Source organism: Typha latifolia, chromosome 14, assembly GCF_019914945.1.
Source record: "Typha latifolia isolate L0001 chromosome 14, TyphaL0001v2, whole genome shotgun sequence".
NCBI lineage: Eukaryota > Viridiplantae > Streptophyta > Magnoliopsida > Poales > Typhaceae > Typha > Typha latifolia.
Genome location: NC_133099.1, coordinates 1,663,669 through 1,677,845, shown reverse-complemented (window position 1 = coordinate 1,677,845; position 14,177 = coordinate 1,663,669). Strand labels below are relative to the sequence as shown.

The 14,177-nt window shown below is 38.2% G+C and overlaps 4 protein-coding genes across 7 annotated transcripts; 1 reads left to right on the top strand and 3 right to left on the bottom strand.

Annotated features, from left to right (window-relative positions):
• Positions 1-48: 48 nt before the first annotated feature.
• On the top strand, positions 49-2,662 carry LOC140800646 (uncharacterized). Its single transcript, XM_073155409.1, has 4 exons — positions 49-187; positions 772-1,075; positions 1,531-1,764; positions 2,258-2,662. Exons 2-4 carry the CDS (start codon positions 803-805, stop codon positions 2,513-2,515), a joined length of 765 nt encoding a protein of 254 aa, XP_073011510.1. The 5' UTR covers positions 49-187; positions 772-802; the 3' UTR covers positions 2,516-2,662.
• Positions 2,663-4,151: 1,489 nt separating this feature from the next.
• LOC140801379 (UPF0496 protein 4-like) lies at positions 4,152-5,350 on the bottom strand. Its single transcript, XM_073156467.1, has one exon. It carries the CDS (start codon positions 5,209-5,211, stop codon positions 4,294-4,296), a length of 918 nt encoding a protein of 305 aa, XP_073012568.1. The 5' UTR covers positions 5,212-5,350; the 3' UTR covers positions 4,152-4,293.
• Positions 5,351-6,636: 1,286 nt separating this feature from the next.
• On the bottom strand, positions 6,637-9,798 carry LOC140800695 (pentatricopeptide repeat-containing protein At1g50270-like). Of its 3 annotated transcripts, none has more exons than XR_012111291.1 (2): positions 7,839-9,798; positions 6,637-7,091 (listed from the first exon to the last, which is right to left on the bottom strand). XR_012111291.1 is itself a non-coding variant. In XM_073155474.1 (2 exons), exon 1 carries the CDS (start codon positions 9,660-9,662, stop codon positions 7,971-7,973), a length of 1,692 nt encoding a protein of 563 aa, XP_073011575.1. In that variant the 5' UTR covers positions 9,663-9,798; the 3' UTR covers positions 6,637-7,091. The 3 variants fall into 3 exon arrangements, 1 of the variants encoding a protein (XP_073011575.1); XR_012111292.1 differs by having other exon boundaries at positions 7,874-9,798; XM_073155474.1 differs by having other exon boundaries at positions 7,971-9,798.
• A 1,847-nt stretch (positions 9,799-11,645) lies between these two features.
• On the bottom strand, positions 11,646-14,047 carry LOC140800898 (uncharacterized). 2 transcript variants are annotated; one of them, XM_073155811.1, is made up of 5 exons: positions 13,561-14,047; positions 13,424-13,473; positions 13,232-13,328; positions 12,082-12,198; positions 11,646-11,945 (listed from the first exon to the last, which is right to left on the bottom strand). In XM_073155811.1, exons 1-5 carry the CDS (start codon positions 14,023-14,025, stop codon positions 11,889-11,891), a joined length of 786 nt encoding a protein of 261 aa, XP_073011912.1. In that variant the 5' UTR covers positions 14,026-14,047; the 3' UTR covers positions 11,646-11,888. The 2 variants fall into 2 exon arrangements, with proteins under 2 accessions (XP_073011912.1, XP_073011913.1); XM_073155812.1 differs by having other exon boundaries at positions 13,232-13,319.
• Positions 14,048-14,177: the final 130 nt, after the last annotated feature.

Below are 14,177 nucleotides of genomic sequence, written 5' to 3'. Positions count from 1 at the left end.
TTTGCAAATACCGATGATACAGGGCTTAAAACATAAAATACATAAATGCAGGGATTTATTTACAAAGCCTCGAAAACTTATCTCCGCGCACACACTCGAACCAGGTCGCCGGCCCTCCCTCACCCCTTCCGAGCTCTCTCGACCGTGTCCCTCCCTTTTAATGCTTCTTAAAATTTCCGATTTCTAGGTATTTCGCACTCCATTTCTCTATGTTTCGCAGTCTCTCTCATTTCTATGCTTTATGAGTTTTATGTTCGTGTGAGAAAAGTATGTGCTCCTTTTGGTTTTTAAGACTAGATTCAGGTTTCCTTATGCCTTCTGGGATGTGGATATTAAGAAAAATGGCGATTTATGACTTCTAGCACATCATTTTCTCCAACCAAGATAGCCCTTGTAGAGAATTCTTAAAAGATTTGCGGCTTTCGGGTTATTATCATAACAATTAACATAATGTGTAACTGTTTTCCTACTTTCCATTGTTTCAATCTTTGGATGTTTCAATCGAAAGGCTCGGTGGATGTAGCTAGAAGATTATTCTCTCCGGCATTTTCACAAACAGGTTATGCACATCCTAGGAGAAGAGGCAAGGTACAAGAGCGGCAGCAGTTGATGCACTAAGTGTTTGTGGAAATGCTGGAAAGAACAAGATTTCCATTTGCATCATGGCATCTCTAAATGCTTAGAGTTGCATTTAGATATTATTTAGATAAATTTTATCTCGATCATATTGATATTGGGAGCTGAGCATTTCTGCCGATGCTGAATTGACAGATTTAGGTTAATTGCACGGCACGAGGATTTCATGATTTTGACAAGCATGAGTTGCATCCAGTGCAATATTTACAGGCCCAGTGCAGGATGTGTCGCGACGAACCCCAAGGAGAGGATTGGGAAAACCTGTTCTTTTCTATATCCTTCTTCTCACTCTCATGCCTCATATTTATATGTTTCTGCAACCCATAAGCTCAGGCAATATGATGTGTACCCAAGACTTATTTATAGTTCTCCTAATTATAAAAGGTGTGCTCCAGCATATGCATTTGGTGGGAAAGGAAACTCAGCAAGCGACAATGAGGTAATGGCTTCGGTAATGGACTTTGGATTTTACATGCTTCTCTTCAGGGTTTCTTTTCTTGTTGCTTTAGTACTTAAGTTCTTTTAGACTCTAACAGTAATTACAATGTCTCCATATTTTTTTCTCTAACGAGATTGATGCTGGATTGGTGGGTATCATTGTCTCCATGAATGTTTTAAAAATAAGGCAGTATATAATTAAACACAAAGACTGGGTGAATTCCATCCTGTGATCTGCCTGTGAGTATCATAAGTTTTTGAGAAGATTCCTGTGTGCCTAATCTACTAAGTCAGTGCAAGAATCATTTACATACACTGAAATTGCTCTCTCAATTTGAGTAAGGATTTTTTTTTTTGGTGCAAGGAAATTTTCTAGGCTTACTTTAGAGTTTAGAGTTCTCTCTTACTTCATTACTCATACCCTTGCTTAGAAGAGATGGTTCTTACTTTATGTAGCCTTTTTCCTGGGAGTCATTAAAGAAAGCTATGGGTGGTCTGAAAGGAGAGCGCTCAGTACAAGATTTGCTGAGGGAGCAGATGCAAGAAAGGGAATTTGGTGGAGATGGAGGTAATGGAGATTCTCCAGGAAGTGGTGGTGATGGTTCTGGTGATTCAGAAGATGAAGGTCTTGCTGGAATCTTTGATGAGCTACTGCAAGTGCTTTTGGCAACTATTGGCTTTATATTTGTGGTAATTGTACCATAACTTTCTCAATCAGCTTCTCTTTTCCTTATGCAGACATTAACAGATTTAGCCATCTTTGATGTTTTTGGATCATCCTATATATTTGCTCTCTCGTTTTTAGCTTTCAATGATAATTGACACAAAGTTTAGTGACTAGTATATTTTTTAGGTTGACTTGATCTTCTAAGTTTTTGTGTATGGCCCTTTACTTTTCGTGGTATCAATTAGACATTCAAGAAGACTAGTGCTGTATATCAAAGACTAACCACTGAGAACCGAAAGCACTTGTGCGACAAACTAAGAATGCAATCTCCTAAGGATAGAGTGAGTGCTAGTCTGATCACGAGTCTTACAAGGTGCTTGTGACCAACAATTTGAAGGGCTAAAAGTGCTTCAAGAATGAATTCTATGTTCCCTACCAAAAATGTCCTTGTATTGTGCATCCTTATATATAAACTATCATTTAGAGGAACTCACTTATTTGTATCTTGTATTGCAGTACATCTACATGATCAGAGGTGAGGAGTTAACACGTCTTGCTAGAGATTACATCAAGTATCTTTTTGGGGCTAGGAGTAGTATGCGATTGAAGCGTGCAATGTATAAATGGAAGAAGTTTTATGAAAGTATTACAAAGAAAGAGGTGGTGAGGGAGAATTGGTTGGAACGGGCAATTGTTGTAACACCCACTTGGTGGCACAAGCCTAGGCGACTAGCTAATTACTATTATGAGAACTACAAGAACCAGGAATTGTAATTTACTTTCTTCTGTGCCTTCAAAGATCTCATGGACTTAATGGTGTGACTAGGAAAGTAGCATATGTTATTTCAATACAAATTTTTGTCTGCATATTCAAATGGTGAAATTGAACTGTGAACAGTATCAGGAATCATCTTTTGCTCATTTTACATAGTGTTATTCTATGCACTTGACTGCATCATCAGGATTCTCTAAGATAATGTGATGAAAACAAGCCAGAGAAAACTCAATTATTGACTTTTCTGCTGAGTTGTGTTTTCTTGATTGATGGTGGCTATTACCTTCACATATGCAAAATTAATGTCTCAACGCATTATAATGAGTGCTTCGATATACCGATGATCCAATGCATAGTTGACTATGATCTCAAGTTTTCTTGGGTGCAATTCATTAGAAAGTTGGAATGATCACAGGCTAAGGTTTGCACTGGATTTTTCCATCTCAATGTAAACGATTATGTACCTCTTTATTATATGTGGTTAAAGATTTTCTCCTTGTTGTCATCCCCTAACAATTTCTGTCAACTTCCTCTATAGCAGATGCAAGGAGAATGTCATATGGAAGTCTCTTCTATCTTGGTTGCATCATGCAAGTTTGGATTACTTAGCAAGAGAAGATAGTTTTTTGTTTAGCTTAAAGTGAAATTGGTTTAATTTGATCGAGTTAAAGTCTTGATGTCATGTCTTCCACTGTTCCACATCTTATTGAAGTGTGTGGACAACAATGGCTTCATTCAGGTATGCAGCCAATTTGGGTGCCGAAATTTTTGTCGACCACCCATATAAAGTTTGCTCCTTGCGTGAATGTTTACTCAAAGAACAAACATTTTGAGTGAGAATTCAGAAGACCTTTATTAGCTAAATCACATCGAACATGTGTATATATATAACACTGCCAACAATATAATGTTCGCATACCACCGTCCATGAGATCTCTTCAGGATATAATTTTTTTATCTCGTTGTTAGCTAATAATATATTCTACTAGAATAGTGCTGAGATGATTAAAGAATCTCATATTTCAAATTCAAATCCCAACAATATTAATTTAATTAGGATGTTATTAAATTTTCATTTCTCTCAAAAATATACTGTACCATTTTAACATAATGTTAATCATAATAATAATAAATCCATAGTCAATTGTTTTGAATTCATATAATTAAAGAGGTTCATATTGTATATTTTCGGATTTGAATCCTAACAATACTGATTTAATTATGATACATTAAGTTCTCATTTATCTCAAATATATATCATACATATTAATGTATATATATATATAAGCTAACTAGAGCTGGTCACAAACAAACTAAATGGTGAAAAGTTTTAGAGAATAACTAGGAACAACTTTGAGCCTAAGTTACATTGAACTGGTTCTTGTGGTTCAAACACTTGACTGGGTGGTTTTGAAATGATATAGAAGCTTATAATATTAAATAAAAAAACTATATATCGTGAGCCCAAAAGTTAATTATAAATTAGACAAAAAAATTAGTCATTCTCCATATATAAATTAGATAACTGTCTCTCTAATAAAAAATATCACTAAATTAATTCTACAGTGGGCAGATAGACTATTCTGTTAACCAAAAAATAAAAGAATAGCTACTTTCGACCTTTTCCTTGACAAATTACACCCAACTTTGCATTTTTGAATAAAACAGAACTAGAAATTTCGCAATGAGATAAGATTGAGCAATTGTGCAGATATTTGAATTTCTGCCGCAACAAATAAAAAAAAAAAAATACAATTATACCGTTAGAAATCTAAAGCTATTTACATTTCCGTGGACCAACCCGGAAACTCTGGAGCGCGGCGTTCCTCGAGGATAGGGCCGAACGGAACACCCCGTTAACGGCGTCCGATAGGCGCTCCAATCCCTTTGTCATTTCCTCCGTCATTTTTTCCACCTCCTCCGTTGAGCTCCGTAGCCTCTCCGTCTTCTTTCCGTCATCACCGTTTACTACGTCTATAACGGACATTAGCCTCCTAACGGCGTGGTCCACCTTCTCGACCTCGCTGACGAACCCCTCGCCGAGCTTGCTCGAGATCTCCTCGCCAACTTTGTTGAATTCCTCGGCCCAAGTGAATTCTCCCGAGACGCGGATCTCGGCGAAGCTTTCTTTCTTCCCTCCTCCAAGGACGGCGACGATTGCGGTGGCGACGAGGCGAGAGACGGCCTCGACGGCGTAGATCGCCCGTCGGACGCCCGAGATCTTTCCTCTTAGCGGATCCTCCAGCGCGTTGCCCCGGATCGCGATATCCCCGCGCGGGAACCGATCCCACTCGGCGATCGCGTCGCGGGCGCGGCCGGGATCCGGGCGGGAGAGGTGGTGGAGCGCGAGGCGGAGGTGGAGGCGGCGGCGCAGGAGCTTATCGAGGCCGGCTGCGATAGCGTTGCAGGAGTCGAGGAGGGCGACGCCGGAGTCGAGGTAGGAGGCGACGGCGGAGAGGTCGGGGGAGGAGGGGTCAGAGGCGAGGGCAGCGAAGTCGGTGAGGGTGAGCGCGAGGAGATCCGCGAGGCGGGAGAGCCAGGTGAGGGGTATGGAAGACGAGGGGGAGGAAAGGATGGGGAGGAGAGAGCGGAGGCGGAAGGCTAGGGTTTTCTCGAAGGGAATGGCGAGAGGTAGACTAGGGTTTGGTTTCTTGGCTACGACGAAGGGGGAACGGTACTTCTCGATCAGAAACATCGAGCCGAAGCGGATTCGAGCGTAGAGGTTGAAGAAGAAGGAGAAGGAGAAGGAGAAGGAGAAGACGAAGGAGATGGAGGAGGTTAGAGTTTGGAATCGTATATATATAAATACATATATGACGGAGTCTGGTAGGTAGGAAAAGGGAGGGAGGAAAGTGGGAGGAAGGATAGCTCGCGATGCTAACATTCCAATGGCATTTCCCAGAAGCGGGACCCGCCCGCGTATCGATTTACGAAAGCACCCTCTCTTTATCTTGTTAATATCTGAAATGCCCTCAGACTCTATTTTCGTATTTACACCTCGAGTGGCATTTCAGTGATATTATTAAAGGAGGAGGGTAAGGAGGAAAAAGTGCTGTTGTGTTTCTTAGTGGGACGAATACGCCATTTGTGTGACGGTTCATGGTTGGGCATTTCTGTCCGTTGCTTGTTACTGTAGCGCCGCAGTGGTCTTTTCGTTTTTTTTTTCTTTCTTTTTAATAAACACTTCACAATATAGTATTATTATCTTTTGAGTTATTTGATCAACTAGGATTACATGTAGCTATAATTCTGTGGTCATTTCTATTCATTTCCAAGTGCGATTAAGGTTATCAACTGCTGTGAGTTTTCTGACATTTTATCACAAAAATTGGATGAAGTAGTAGTATCATGATACATAAGAGAAAAAATCGTCCTCAAGAAAAATACATGGAAAGCGGTTAAGGAACGCTTCCAGAAAGAAAAGCGAAAGAGGACAAAAGTCCATCACCCATCTCGCACGCAATCCAAAGCAGCGAGAGTAAAACATGGGAAATTGTTCGCCTTTATGCGGGCTTTGACTCGGACCACAGAAAGGACGGGGTACACCATACGGAAAATATATGAATTATTCTAATATTAAAAAAAATTAACGGTCAAAATATAGGATCCGAGTTAAATCGAAATCACGTAGTGGTTTCAATCCGACGGTCAAAAATCGATTATATCTTTCACACGCTTTTCTCTTTCTTGTGCGAGATGGTAACCTAATTTACCAGTTATCTACCACCTCTTCAAATAAGATTATTCGAATAAAACTCTTATCCAATGTCTATTCTTGCTTCTATATGCAGCAAGGGAAATAATAGGACTAGTGGCAATGGATGAACTAAGCATAGAGTCAGGTATATTTCCCTATGATAAGTTGATTAGGTATTAATTAATTGCAGCTTGACTTGTAATGTATACACTAATAATGAATCAATAAAGGGCAGGTGTGAACTGTAATTGGGCAATCTAGCAACTAATTGACTTAATCTATTATATCAGGATTGAGTGCTAGCCTTGCAATTCCTACCTCATTGCACTTAATTGATTCTCAGAAACTTATATTGATCTAAGAAAAAATAATATTTATTGGCACATAGAAAGGTACATATCATGCTAAGAAAATACCTCTCTGTTTTCGGTAACAAGAAAATATCGAAAAGCTTTTACTTTATCAACATACAGATTGAATATTCATGTTCAGCTGAAAAATTCTGAGCAGAACCCGCAAAATTTTTAACACAATATACACGAACAAACCAAATAGATAAAGAAATAATAACTCCACCCAGAAGATTTATTCCCTCTTGATCTTCTAACCATTGCCTTTGAACTATTAACAAGTACAACTACTGACCAAGAACATCTGAAATGTATGTCTAAGCTCCAAGGACAACCAGAGATACAGTCGTACCTTCATTTAGTTCTGATAGATACCAATTTGATTCCTTCTGGACAAGGCATCAGGATATAGAATGAGTTGTCTTGCCCCTTTTCCAATTTCAGAAATCAGACAGGTTGGATATCCGACATCTTGGAATCAGTGGCATTCATGAGACGCCCGCACCATGATGTATCTGTAGGCATTCCCTGTTTAATCCAAGCAATTTGAAAGAATATCTTAACTAGGTGGTTGGACTACCAAATTAGAAGAGTAGAACACATCTTGTTAGCAATGCAGAAGAGAGATGAGGAATGAAGTTACTTAAATGATCTAATATTGGTGTACGAAGGTTAGATGTCTCTTATCATTAGAAGAGCAAACCATAGACAATGACCTTAGAGAAAATAAAAACAAGTCTTTTGATATGGGAAACTTATAATCATACAGAAGATCCTGAATAAGGCAGCACCAAATTTTTTGTAAAGTCTAAGATGTGATTGTGGCATAATGTTTTCTTCTTGATATTAAAAATTGCCAGTAAGTTTTGGTTCTTTATTTCCATGGGAAAAAAAATCTAAAGATAATCAGAACAGTATAACAACACATCATGCTATGTTAAGTAAAGATCAAGTAGTTAAGAGTACAAGGAAGTTTATCATACTAAGAAATAGTTTACATTTTACAAGTCTTTAATTCAGATAAGACCTATTCAATATGTATATGAACATGAAATGATCATGTATAACAACACATTATTAACACTTTCATGACTCTTTCTGGGAATCAGAAAAGTTACTCATGACCAAGAAAGTCAGATAAAAGCCTTAATTCAGATAAGACCTATTTGATATGTATATGAACATGAAATGATCATGTATAACAACACATTATTAACACTTGCATGACTCTTTCTGGAAATCAGAAAAGTTAATCAAGACTAAGAAAGTTAGTACCAAGAGGAGCAATTTCATGTAAATTTGCTTCAAACCTCATCAATGTGGAGCACTGTTCCTGATTTAATACATGTCATGCTATTAAAGCCATTCATTCCATTAAGCAGAGAAATCAAGAGGAAGACAGTTTACTTATATTGCATCCACAGCAAGTAGACAGAGATGGATGTCTGGGGCACACCCTTCCATTTTCATATTTGCAGTCACACAATCTAAGGTTTCATAAACAACCTTGAATTGGGAATGTGATTCATCCAAAGCAATGAATTCATGTACAAAGCCATCCACTTCTATCCAACTACATCCACTGGTCTTCTCCACCTTGTTTCCCTTCATGGTTTTCCTAACATGAGCAGCTTCCTCCCACTTCCCAGAAAGGGAATAATTGTTAGCTAGGATTGCATATCTACCACTGTGGTGTGGTTGAATTTTTATTAGGTGCCGCCCTATTCTCTCCCCCAAGATGAAATCTTTGTGGATCATGCAGGCACCTAGCAAAGCTCCCCAGACAGCACCACTTGGCTCCATAGGCATGCTTTCTACAATAGACAACGCTTCCTCAAGCCTCCCTGCTCGCCCTAGGAGATCCACCATACAACCATAATGCTCTAACTTAGGCTTGATTCCATAATCATTAAACATATTATAAAAGTAACTTCGCCCTTGATCGACTAGTCCACAGTGAGAACATGCACAGAGGACACTTAAGAAAGTGACATCATTAGGTCTTACTCTTTCCTTTAACATCAGACTGAAGAGATCCAAACATTCTAATCCACGTCCATGCATCGCCAACCCATTGATCAATGCAGTCCATGGGTATACATCCTTTTGTGGCAACTTGTGAAAAATTCGAAATGCATCATCGACACACCCACATTTCGCATACATGTCCACCAACGCCGTTCCAACAATGGGGTTCAACTTCAATTTGTTCCTATCAATGTAGCCATGGATCCATCTCCCCTGATCCAATGCCCCTAGCTGTGCACAGGCAGTTAGAACACTAGTAAATGTCACTAGATTAGGCTTCATTCCTTCACTAAGCATATCTTGGAAGGCAGAGAGCGTGTCTCTGAACAAACCACACTGCTCATAACCAGCTATCAATGCACTCCAAGAGACAACATTTCTGCAAGGCATTTTTTCGAATATTTTCCTTGCATCATCACAATGACCACATTTGCCATACATATCAATAAGAGCACTTCCTACATACACATCCCACTTCACCCTTCCACATTCCACGTAAAACCCATGAATGCACCTCCCAAGCCAAACATTTGCAACCAGTCCAGCTCCCTTAAGGACACTAACAATAACCACCTCATCAACCTCAAAACCGGCAGACCTCATCTTGGCAAAAAGAGTAAGTCCCTCCATTTCTTGCTTATTTTCCACATACCCATGAATCATGGCAGTCCAAGAAACGAGATCTCTGTGACAACTTGCATCAAACATTTCACGAGCTGAACCCAAGTCGCCGCTTTTCGCATAAATCGACACCAAAGAGTTCTGCACAAATGCATCTTTATCAAACCCAAGCTTCAAAATTTGAGCATGGATTTGATTTGAGTTCCTTTTCTCTGATTTAGAAAGGGCTTTGAGGACGACTGGGTACGTGTGCTCATTAGGAATAGCCCCATATCCGAGCATTTGAGTGTACATGGAAACGGCTCTCTCGTGGTCGGATCGCATGCAGAAGCCTCGTAAGATAGAGTTCCATAGAGAAATATTGGGTGATTTGATCTGATGAAGGATGAGGGTAGCGTAGTAGATGTCGCCGGGGAGAGACAGGGAAGCAGAGCGGAGGATTTTGGCCATGGAGGAGACATCCTGGGAAAGGCCAGAGGCGACGAGAAGGGAATGGATTTGCTTCAGATGATGTATCGAGATGCATTCGTTGAGCAAGGAGAGGAGTTGAGGTCGTAAAATCACCAGCTTGGTGGGTGTTCGCGCCTCGCTTGATTCACAGATAAAAACATTCATTTAACATACATAATAAATTCCGGTCCAAATGATATTGCACAAATATAGGGAGCTACATGCAAATTTCTCTAAGTTTTGGTGAACTTCTCATTTAACACCTTGTATATAAGTGAATTTTTGCCTATATAGTATTGAATAAATACGGGGAGCTAAATGCAAATTTCTAAAATTTTGGTAAAGTTTTTATTTAACACCCCATGTATATGTGTATTGTTGTTTCAAATAATATTGCGTAAATACAGGATGCTAAAAGCAAATTCTTTTATTTTTCTGTAAAGTTTTTATTTAACGCCCTATATATAAGTGAATTTGGCTCAATAATATTTCGATGAATATGGGGAGCTAAGTGCAAATTTCTTTAATGTTAGATGGAGTTTTCTTTGAACACCCTTATATTATGTGAATTTTCTATTCAACTAACATTGCATAAATACATGACGTTAACTACAAAATTTTCATTTAACACCCTATATGGCTATATATAACTAAATTTTCGGTTTAATAATATTGCATAAACAGAGAGTGCTAAATACAAATTTCTATAATTTTGACAAACTTTTTCATTTAACACCTATATATAAATGAAATTTTGGTTCAAAATATTGCATAAACACGGAGTGCTAACTGTAAATTTCTTTAATTTTGGTAAGTTTTTCATTTAACACCTTATATACAATTGAATTTTCGGTTCACTAATATTGCATAAATATGGGTATTAAATGCAAACATTTGTAATTTCAGCAAACTTTCATTTAACACCCTGTGAAAATGTAAAATTTTGGTTAAAATAAAATCCCGTAAATATGGGGTGCCAAAAATAAATTTCTGTATTTGTTAGTAAGTTTTCATGTAACACCCTATGTATAATTGAAACTTCGGTTCGATAATACTGAATAGATACGGATGCTAACCGTAAATTTCTTTAATTTTGGTAACCTTTCATTTTACACCCTATATACGAATCTTCGATTTAATAGTAATGCATAAATATAAATATAGGGCGCTAAATATTATTTTTTGTAATTTCGGCAACCTTTTCATTTTATACCCTACATATTTGTGAAATTTCGGTTCAAATAATATCCCTTAAATATGGAGTGCTAAATGCAATTTTTTTCTTTTTTTTATTAAGTTTTCATTTAACTCCCTATATATAATTGAAATTTTGGTTCAATAATATTGCATAAATACGGAGTGCTAACGGTAAATTTCTTTAATTTGGGTAACCTTTTCATTTAACTCCCTGTATACAATTGAATTTTCGGTTCAATAGTTTTGCATAATACAGGGTACTAAATGCAAAATTTTGTAATTTGAAAACTTTTCATTTAACACCCTGTATACAATTGAATTTTCGGCTCAATAGTATTGCATAATACAGGGTACTAAATGCAAATATTTGTAATTTTGGCAAACTTTTCATTTAACACCCTATTTAAGTATGTATATGTGAAATTTCGGTTCAAATAATATCACGTAAATATGAAGTGCTAAATACAAATTCTTTGTTTTCCGATAAGTTTTCATATTTAACGCCCTGTATATTTTAAAATTGTAATACTGCATGGATACGGATGCTAACGGTCAATTTCTTTAATTTTGGTAACCTTTTCATTTACACCCTATCTAAATTTAATTTCCGGTTTAATAACAATGCATAAATACGGGGTGATAATTGCTGTTTTTTTTCGTAATTTCGGCAAACTTTTCATTTTGCACCCTATATATATGTGAAATTTCGGTTCAAATAATATCGCATAAAGCTAAATACAAATTTCTTTATTTTTTTGGTAAAGTTTTCATTTAAGACCCTATATATGACTGAATTTTCGGTTCAATAAAATTGCATAAATACATCTATTAAATGTTTACATGCCAGCATTGGTGAGAAATTGAACACAAAATTGATACAAGCTTTCAGCACCTCATTAATCGTTTAGAAAATACACAACATTTAGCAAGATGAACGATCGGAATGGAGAACTGAGTCATGGTCACAGTTAAACATGCTTTTGTTCTACACTTGATGGCTTCAAAAAGATCCCATCTGACAGCTAGAAATTATGTAGTAGTAGTATTGGAAGTGATGAGCTTCTCTTGTAATTTTGCAACACGAGCCTGAAGAAATGAAGCATGTCAGCATGACACCACAATATTAGCAAATCATACAAACATGCGGAAATGTGCAAAAATTTCTACTAGGATATGTTTGTTTATTTTCTGGTTAGCAATAAAAGAGCAGAAATAATACAACCTTAAATGATTTGGATCGACGAAGTGACGAATCAAGGTCCAAAGCAGTTGAATATGCCTTCTCCGCAGCATCCCATTCTTCCATTGCTAAGTATGCATCTCCTTGCCAAATATAAGCCTAAGGTATCATTCAAATGGTGCACCAATCACATCAATTCATGGAGTTAGAAAGGCGGAACCAAGAAAGTAATTCTGAAGGATTCTTTTTCACATCTATTCATGTGTTAAGTCATGTCTCAATCTCCAAATAACTACTACAACCAAGAATTTTTTTTTCATTTAGAGAATTATAACTTGCTTTACTAAGGTTTAGAGTTGATACAATATCAAGGACATCTAAATGCATTTTCCATTGTAGCCATTCTAGCTGCACAGTCCACAAAGAAATGGCCAACAGCAAACCATGTGAAAGGAAAAGCTTTGGAAAGAGTTACATAATTCAGTTATCTAAAATCTAAATGTGAATAAGCTTAAATCCACTCATGAGAAAAGGGTGTTTGAACTCAAGGAGAGGCATTAAAACCTCATTTGATTAGATAACCTGAGTTTTGCAATTTGTTGAAACAACGTTTTAAATTTGAGGAAGAAAAATGTGGCGCCAGGGACAAACATCCTCGATAGCAAACAATGAGCTTTCATGACTAACGATCTATTTTCGAGCAATCAAAGATGAATCTGATTGGAGGAATTATTTTCATACACAGATAAATCTTATGTTCTATCTAAAACAAAGCGAGCAATCAACCTTAAATTCATTCATATTGCTAAACTCATCAATTGGATTAAATAGTGCTGGGGCACTTTCAAGATATTAACTTAATTCTAACTTCATCCTTCATTTCTTTTCTCCATGTAATGTTTACTAAAACACATACTTTTCTCATGAAAATACTATAAATCATTGTTGAATTCATTACCTGGATGACTAACTAGACTAACTAGTACTGGAAGGTCGAGTTTTCCGGTATCACAAAACATGGATATGTAATACTTGAGAGTGATGAAGGATGAAAGTTCTAGGTCTTCTTTTGGACAAAACAAAACTAAATGCAATGTAGGAGATCAGAACACTCATAACTTATAAGCAACTTAAATCATAATTTGGTTTCATCTCTATAATATGCGCAAAAATAACTAAATTCGGGTAATACCTGAGGATAATCAGGAGCTATCCTAGCTGCTTCTAGGGCATCCGCAAGAGCACCAGCATTGTCGCCTATTCCCAACCTTGCAACAGACCTGGGAAGACTAATGAAGAATAAAACAATAATCCAAACAACACAAACTAAATATATCAATAGTTTCCTAGAATCCCCTTTTCCCTATTCAATTGAATACAAGACCTGCTCTTGTACATCAATTGCAGACCTCCACAAGGTTTGAGCGCAATAGCCTGCAATCCAAAGACAAATCCTTATCCAATTCACTCCTTTTTCCCACTAAATGTACATTAAGCTATTGAAGTCAAAGTTCTTAGGACCTGGGTGAGGAGAGCTTCGGCTTCGGCGGCGTTCCCCTTCTCGAGCTCGTCTTCCCCTTTCTTCCTAAGAGCGAGCGCCTCAAGACTCGATATCGCGTCGAACCCCGCCCCAACGAGCTCGGCGAGCAGCTGCGCCGCATGAGCCGCGGTGCCGCAGTGGCCCACGACGACGCCGCGGGGGAGGACAGCGAGATTGGGGCCGGCTCCACACCGGCCGAGGCATCCGCAGGAGGCGACGGCGACGGCCGGCGGCGCGATGCCGGAGAGCACTGCAAGGGTTTCGCGCGAGCCCTGGCGAGCGCAGGTGCGGTTCACGCAGACCCTAATCTCCAACTTTTCCGCCCTTGTTGTCGTCGTCTTCCTCCTCTTACTCGTCTTCTTCCCTAGCAATGGGACGAGAAGATGAGGTGATGACGCGGTGCGGCGACCGCAGGAGGTTAAGCTTACCTCCATGTGCTCAGTCATCACTCACCGCCTAATTTATTCTTTTTTTTTTTTTTTTGTGGTGGTTGGGGGGGAGGGGGCATTTTGAAGAAAACACCCTATATTTAGTATTTGATCCTTATATTTTTTATATTTACTATAAATTTGCTTTAGTCTTCTTTCATTTTTCATAT